We start from the raw sequence: 8,190 nt of genomic DNA, 5'->3' as shown, positions 1-8,190 counted from the left end.
TTAACTTTGCAAATTACATAATAAATCGCACTCCTACTAAGGCTTTAAAGAATATCGCTCCAGAAGAAGCATGGAGCTCAATCAAACCAGATGTAAGTCACTTTCGTGTTTTTGGAAGTGAAGCGTGGGCCCATATTCCAGATGAAAAGCATAAAGCTTTAGAACCTAAGAGTGAAAAATGTACTTTTGTTGGATATTCTGAAGATGTCAAAGGCTATAGACTTATTCCATTTAAGTCCAAAAATGTTATCATTAGAAGAGATACCCTGTAAATTCCTACACTTTCAATATTGCTAAAACCAAATAAGTTTGTACCGTTGAACCCTTGCACTCTTCCACACACTTTCCCTAAAATGATATTAAATAACATTGGAGAAGATACCTCTAGTAACAATTACTTGCTAAGAACTATCCACATTTAACTACCAAAAAATATCTAGATGGAATGTCTAAATCCAACTATTATTTTATCACATCAAGCACATGATGCACCAATAAGAGATAACTCAACTAACTCACATAAATATATTATAATTACATTGTTCTCACAATAGTTTCTTATTATTTTAAATTTTAATTTTATTATTAAAAAAACTAATTTTATAATTTTAGATGTGCTCATTTTGGTATATCAATAATTATTAGATATATGCTGGAGATATAAAATCCACATATTATTTTACAATATTTTTAGTAGTAATGAAATATTGAGAATAGCTTTAGTAATTACACATAAGAAGTTGAACAGAGCAATTAATCATTTTCTCTCTTTTTAATTAAACGGATCAATTAAAAAGAAATTGCCACAAAAACAAGTGTGATAAAAAATGAGTCATGGTTTTTTGAACATGTGGTATTGATATTCCATAATATTATAACAAAATCTTTATATAAATTAAAATATCCATGATAAAATTAAGGTAAATCACATCTCCATGATTAAAAATCTTGTTATATTTTTTAAAATATATATATGTTTACCTTATATATTAATTTATTTAATAACTAATAATAATTTAAAATAAAATTACAATTTTATTAAATTTTATAAAAAAAATAAATTAAACAAAAATATAATAATAAATAAATAAAATTTAATATTTACACATTGATTCATATTTATAAACCATTAGATTTTTTATAATTACACTATTATAAAGTGTATATTTCAATTAATTTTAAACAATTTATCAAAATATCCATTATATAAAAAATAAATAAATAAATACTTAAATTCCTAATTAAATGATGCAATTAAGACTTCACCATTAATACTTCCACTTTATTTCCATTTAACCATAACATAACATAAATATTCTCCAATGGCAAATAGTTGTTTTATCGTGCGTTACTCCAACCCAAATCCTATTTCCTCGTGCACAAAAAACAAAAACAACTTAATAAAACGCTTATTGACCTGAAATCTAATACACGTTTAAATCAAAATACACAGTAAAGTTACACGTTGTATTCAGCGGGAGGGTGTGATAATCTCGGTGACCGACTGACGATGGGATCTATTTAGCTTCGAGATTCTCACTCTCCAATTGAAGTTGAGGGTTCGGAGTACCCATTGGGCTTGGCATGGAGGATCCTCCTGGGGCCACATTAGTGACCTTACTGTCCGGTCGAATGGCCAAATAAAGTATCCCAACAATATATAAAACCATTAATGGAAATACCAGTATTCCTATAAATACCGAAGCTGCCTTGGGCAGACTATTATGTACCAACCAGGTTCCAAATCCTGTGGTTAAGTAGTAGAGGTTTATAACTATCATAGCGCATCCTATCAGCCAGGCAGTAACCATCGTCTGCAACACCATCAAATGTAAGCTATTTTTATGATAAATTTTTCAAAATGACCGAGTAGGATAAAAATAAGGTTAACTGTAAACCTATTGCACTTGCTTACTGAAATTGAGTTCTTGTGAGGTCCCATCTTTTTCTCACTGCTCGTAAACTTCAACAAAGGTATTAAAGCAAATGGCAGTTCAAATGCTAATATCATCTGCACCAAAAAAACATGATAAGCAGAGGCATCATATTGCTAAAAAAGGCTAAAGATTTAGGTATGAGTTGTAGAGATTCCATGCTATATTATAGAAAATGTTCTATCAAAAGCATACCGAGGCAATAATAATAAGTTTCCCAGAACCAGAAGAGCCAAAAATCAGTGAAACTGTCAAGCTTGGGATGATGGCAATGCCCCTTGTGACAAGATTACGAATCCAAGTCTTCACCTTCATATTCAGAAATCCCTGCGGAGAAAATACTCATCGCACTTGTATGTCATTCTATAATCTATGGTAGGAATATTATAAAACTCATGCAAGAAAAATCCAATGACCCTGCTGTTTCATCTTGCAACAAAAAATATTAATTAACAATGCATTGCACCTGCATGACATACTGCCCAGCAAATGTTCCTGTGATTGTTGAGCTCTGCCCACACGCCAACAGTGCAATTCCATAAACCGTTGAGCTCCACCTCCCTAGAACATGCTGCAGAACGACAATATATGATTTGTAAGTTATATATTTTGGAACCCTAACACCATCATGGTTTATTAATCCTCTCTATGCATAGGGTTAGGGTTATTTCCCAGTCCAACTAGACAATTAAGTTTGTAAATGTACTATATAATTTAGTTAGTAAATGTGGTTGATATATAGATTTTCTATATTTTCTATTTTATAGATGAATCTGTTATAAAAATAAAAAAATTTATCATATATTAACAACATTTAATAATATTATTAAAATACAAGTATGTATAACTAAGTATGGGGGTTTATGCAATGCATTATATTAGATATCATTTTTGGGATTCTACATGAACCATTATTAAAATACAAGTATGTATAACTAAGTATGGGGGTTTATGCAATGCATTATATTAGATATCATTTTTGGGATTCTACTTGAATGGTTCATGAGGCACAATATTTGCTAAGGTTTTGCAAATGGTGTAGCAAGTTAAGTGGCCTTGATTCTGGGGAAAAACTCCACAATTAAGCGCGCTTGAGCCACAGGAGATCTAGGATGGGTGACCTCCTGGGAAGTCCTGGTTACCGGGTGCAAGCCCCGGAAGTGATAATTGATGCTATGTGATTCATTTCACTAGTTTCAATCCCACTTCTTCACCCATGTGAGCATCACCCGATGCAATGAGTGCTAAGTGAACTATTCAAAAATCATGAGAAATTAGTCAGTTACGACTACCTCTCATGGAACAAAAATGATGGTGCAAGCCCCGGAAGTGATGATTGATGCTATGTGATTCATTTCACTAGTTTCAATCCCACTTCTTCACCCATGTGAGCATCACCCGATGCAATGAGTGCTAAGTGAACTATTCAAAAATCATGAGAAATTAGTCAGTTACTACTACCTCTCATGGAACAAAAATGATATCTAATATAATGCACTGCGTAAACCCCCATACTTAAATTCAAAAGGAGTGAAGGGATCTCTACTTGAATGGTTCATGAGGCACAATACTTGCTAAGGTTTTGCAAATGGGGTAGCAAGCTAAGTGGGTTTCATTGTGGGGAAAAACCCCACAATTAAGCGTGCTTGAACCAGAAGAGATCTGGGATGGGTGACCTCCTAGGAAGATTTGGTTGCAATCTTATCTTACTGCTTGAAATGCTGAAAAGTTAGAAACAGAATGAAAACCACAATCACAAACCAGACGAAATGTTCTTTAGGGATTTGAGTTTTAACTTACTTTTAATAGAAAAGCTGATTTACTCAGGTCCAAGTCGCTACAATAATTCGAATCCTGTGGAGATAGATTCGGTGAAGAGCATACCGCCCCGCTCACACATATAATAGCGACATTGATCACGAATGCCATCAATAGAGCAATTCCAGTTTCTATGAGGAAATATTTGCGCGCTAACTGCAGTAGAGACATCATGCCAAATCATTTCATGTTCTTTGATTTCATAACTATTTCTGTTTTCGGAAGAATTCAGTCAACAGTACTTACATTAATTGCAGAAACAGAATGGGTTACTTTCCGCGAGAGAACCAAGGCAGAGTGAAGAAATAGATTGTGCCTGGACATGTTTGATAAGGCTATCAGTTCTATAATCCGAATAAGAAAAAGTTTTATATAAATCTTTAAAGATACAAGAAACGAAAATTTATATAATTATTTTTATTATTATCATCTAATTTTAAGGTCACTGTCAAGTTAGGTATCATATTAGTGTATGATACCCCTTGTTTAAAGGACAAGGGATTCATTTTTGCTCAGTGATTTGATTGTTAAGTTTAGGAATCACATCGGTGTATTAGACTCCCTTGTTTGTGAGACAAAAGACCCATTTCTGAGCAGTGATTTGACTGCTAAGTATAAGAAAACATATATACTCTACCCCTTTGGTTTTGAACCTGTAACTTTTTAAGAAGAAAAATCTTTTAACCTAAAGTAAAAGAAACATTTTCTTGGAAACAATAACAAAGCTCGAAAAGAGTGGGAATTTACGGCATAATCATAGCTCCAATAAGAGAGATGGCAAGGGCAGTTGCTCCTTGTCCTTTTAACTGAGGTACAAAGAGTCCTTTCAGGACCTCTTTGGCTTTAGGTTTTGCATATGCCAACTCTCCAATGTAACAGCCAAACATCAAAAATACAAGAAGTGCAATGAATAACTCCAATTTTCTGATCTGAAATACCACGAATTATAAGATATATTCCATATAAAACACATGCCAAAGATTAAAAGGATAAAAGAATTGACCAGAAAAGTAAAAATTATGAAATATTATATGGATTGACAAGAATATAATTAGGTGTGGAAGAAATAAAGCACCCCATATCTCTGCATTCCGAGAAGAAATAGTGTGCTGAGTCCAGTTAGGAGAACACCGACCCATACAGGTATATGGAACAACATATTAAGAGCAGCTGCACTTCCTATCACTGCCATGAATACATTGAAGCAGAAACAATAAATTACTATTCTAACAAGATGAATACATTTTAAACTGACAAATCAAAACACGTATTATCATTCATATAAGACGATAACCTTCGGGAATATCTGCTGCTATTACAGCCCCTTCTGATAGCAACCATAAGATGAAATTCATTTTCTTTGGGTACTCTTCTCTGCAATGTTCTGCAAGATGCTTGCCTAGTAAAAGTCCCAACAAATTCATGAGTGAGCATTGTACTTCACTAAAATACCCAGTTCATATAATTACCATAAATTTTAGAAATATGAAACTCACCTGTGGTGACTCCTAAACTCGCTGCAAGGGATTGAATAATAAAAGTAAAGATTGATGCCGCAAGAATGACCCACAGTAGCTGCAAAGTACAATATGTCATGTTAAAAAAGAATATAGTAATTTGGAACTTGATAGCATGAGTGTAACATCTTAAAGAAAAATAAAAAATATTATGATCGATTCTTTATTTCATTGAAGAAATTATTGGCAATACCTCATACTTGTACTGGGCTCCTGACTGCAAATCAGTTTCCACTGAGACAATATTGTGATAACAATTTATTTAGGAAAATTCGATATGAATATATAGATAAAAGTTATGAGACACCTCAGTGAATAATTATTTATATCAGTCCTTGTTCATCAAGAGAGACATTAGATAATTTAATTTATCGACAAAGAAGGAAGAGAGAGTAAAATTTACATACAATTTCCAGGATCAATGTACGCTATGCACACCATAAATCCAGGTCCAACATAAGCTGCAAATTTCCTCCATCCTGCCTTCTGTAATATTTGAAAGACACGTTAGAAGGGAAAAATAACCCGCTTTCCTTCTTCCTTCATGCCATTTACTTGATACTTGTAATGCAGGTTATACTTAGAAAAACAACTTGAAGTTTAACGAATTATCATTCAGCAAAATTCAATCTAAGACCGACCAAGGCGTGTGGAAACTATCATGTGAATGGTTGCACATAACTCTACAGTGCAGGATGGAAGAGACGCTTGCCATCTGGTGGGTGGAGTAAACCAGGGTTGATTTTTTTAGCTTTTTCTCAAACTTAGAGGAATACATAGTTGGAGACGCTACTTTATTATCCTTTAAAAAATGAACTATTTTGTCAATGTTTCTAACCAGCATATAGACAATTTCCATTAATTATATATATTGATACTCAAATGAATAGAAGATAGCATTTTATCATAATTAGTATCATCGATATTTTAAGGAAATCAAATTAACTGGTTAACCACGTCAGCCACTTAATTATCGAATATCATTTGCCATCTTAAAGCCATATTAGATTTATGGAAATATAGAAATATGAAAAATCAATTTTGAATCATGTTTACATCCATTACACTAAAACAAGAAACATTAACTTTTATATTTTAACTTTAGTATATTAAAATGAAATAAGAAAGATTAATATTTATATAATAATATATTTTGAGGTTATTATAAATTTAGATATTAAATTGGTGTATAAGATTTTTTTGGTGTTAGATAAAGTTATTTTTTTCAAAAATTTGACTATCTATAATCAAATTTTCTATGATTTTTTTGTAATCAATTCCTTTTTGACTTCTTAATAAAGAAAAATATGTCTTTAACCATTATATTTAGAAATGTTTAATCATTATATATTTTTATAATTTTAGCTGGATTCTAAAAATAAAAATTTTCATAAAATAATAATTTTTCATTATTTAAATACAACATTCAACACCCTCACAAACTTATACAACGATCAAATTATACAAACAAAATTAACCAACAAAAACTATCACCCATGTCAATCATAAAAATCATAAACAATACAAACAAAAACTATCACCCATAGCAATCATAAACATCTCACAGTTAGGCTACGTTTTAAATCCACAAAATGATACACAAAACACCCTTCATAACTAATTAAAGATTGTAATGATGAACGTTATCACCTGCCTACACCACCACCACTGATATTTGTAGAAAAGATTTCACCCAAAACAAGATTTTGAAACCACAATTAATTATCACTATCAATTAACTTCCGTTTGTGATATGAACACCAAATTTGGATCTATTAAAAATAGAAAAAGAGTGGTGTATCAAGGCTATAAAGTTTGGGAAATACTGGAAATTTAGGTATCATTTTTATTAAAATTTAGCAATTTTTTAAATATATTTAGATTATAGTAGTTAAATTTTGGGTTTTTAGATTTTTTTAATTATTTTTTTATCATTAATAAACAATTCAACCACTCTTTTAATCTGATCTATAAAAAAAACACCAGAATCCAGTAAAAAATAACTTTCCAAAAAGATTTCTAGCCTCTGTAAAAAACGCCTAAAGACTCACGATAACGATAACACCATAATAGAAAAGATTAATTATTACACCATCATTGGGTCTATGTACTATGCGTATTCATTAACAGAATATACCTCTTTTTGCAGCTTCAGGTCTGTAAAATCCTCGCCATTCATTGATATATCTTCCCCATGGCTTGATGCGCTCTTTATTTCTACTCGGCTGCTCACCCCAACCTCTTCTGATCTCACCACTGATAACTCAGCCATTACTTTTAGCTCAATAAGGTGTCTCCAATTGCGTGGAAATAGTCACTACTTTCCCATCAGATTTGGGAGGCGAGTGAGAACGATGCCCGAAACTGAAGGCTCGTTTGCAGTCTTTATGCCTCGTTCCATTATTTATAAGTCTCCTCGCCAAGTGGGCAACTAACGGACTGAATCCAAGTTCAATGAATCAGCCGAAGTAGTGAACGACCAATCGTTCGCGGAGGCCATCGAGTTTTTATTTCAAAGGTTTAAGGTTTTGGGTTTAAAAGGTTTTAAGCAAACCCCTAGTTTAAATGTAATTGTATCACCATAAAAATTAGTTAGAAAATCATAAAAAAATGAATTCTAAACAAAAAATTTGACTTGCTCTACAAATCAATTGACATAGAATAGATAAATATTAATTATTAGCTGATTACACTGCAGGCGTGCGAAAATCTCTATATAAAATATATGGAAGTGCTTTCGTAGAAATATAACAATTATGATAGCAGACATTTCGAATCGTCACTGCTATGAATTTTACAATTGTTTTACAGAAAGGTTACGACAGTCCCTCTCCTCCATTTCCATCTTTGGAATATTCCCATTTATTTTTTATTTCAGAATGGACATTTCGAATTGTCACTGGTATGAGTTTTACAATTGT

General features: G+C 32.1%; 1 protein-coding gene across 2 annotated transcripts; it reads right to left on the bottom strand.

Moving 5' to 3' along the window:
• Positions 1-1,261: 1,261 nt before the first annotated feature.
• Positions 1,262-7,781, bottom strand: LOC149159941 (metal transporter Nramp7.2-like). Of its 2 annotated transcripts, none has more exons than XM_089433585.1 (13): positions 7,407-7,781; positions 5,677-5,755; positions 5,463-5,503; positions 5,249-5,327; positions 5,047-5,151; positions 4,828-4,937; positions 4,500-4,681; positions 3,999-4,068; positions 3,735-3,908; positions 2,401-2,505; positions 2,130-2,261; positions 1,916-2,011; positions 1,262-1,814 (listed from the first exon to the last, which is right to left on the bottom strand). In XM_089433585.1, the coding sequence occupies exons 1-13, from the start codon at positions 7,539-7,541 to the stop codon at positions 1,518-1,520; spliced, it is 1,605 nt and encodes a 534-aa protein (XP_089289711.1). In that variant the 5' UTR covers positions 7,542-7,781; the 3' UTR covers positions 1,262-1,517. The 2 variants fall into 2 exon arrangements, with proteins under 2 accessions (XP_089289711.1, XP_089289712.1); XM_089433586.1 differs by having other exon boundaries at positions 4,828-4,931.
• Between the last annotated feature and the right edge of the window lie 409 nt (positions 7,782-8,190).

This window comes from Pinus tabuliformis, chromosome 5_2, assembly GCF_031772625.1.
Source record: "Pinus tabuliformis cultivar Carrire ecotype Pingquan chromosome 5_2, CPIR1, whole genome shotgun sequence".
Taxonomy (NCBI): Eukaryota; Viridiplantae; Streptophyta; class Pinopsida; order Pinales; family Pinaceae; genus Pinus; species Pinus tabuliformis.
The sequence above is the reverse complement of the archived record's forward strand: the minus strand, read 5'-3'. Positions and strand labels throughout refer to the sequence as shown.

What these genes read in the sequence shown, in the direction of transcription:
- LOC149159941 (XM_089433585.1), bottom strand. Translation starts at nt 7,541, where the DNA reads ATGGCTGAGTTATCAGTGGTGAGATCAGAAGAGGTTGGGGTGAGCAGC. An exon ending in ACCTGAAGCTGCAAAAAGAG is followed by an intron (nt 5,756 to 7,406) that starts GTATATTCTGTT and finishes CAAATATTACAG; the next exon opens with AAGGCAGGATGGAGGAAATT. An exon ending in AATCAGCTTTTCTATTAAAA is followed by an intron (nt 2,506 to 3,734) that starts GTAAGTTAAAAC and finishes GTCGTTCTGCAG; the next exon opens with CATGTTCTAGGGAGGTGGAG.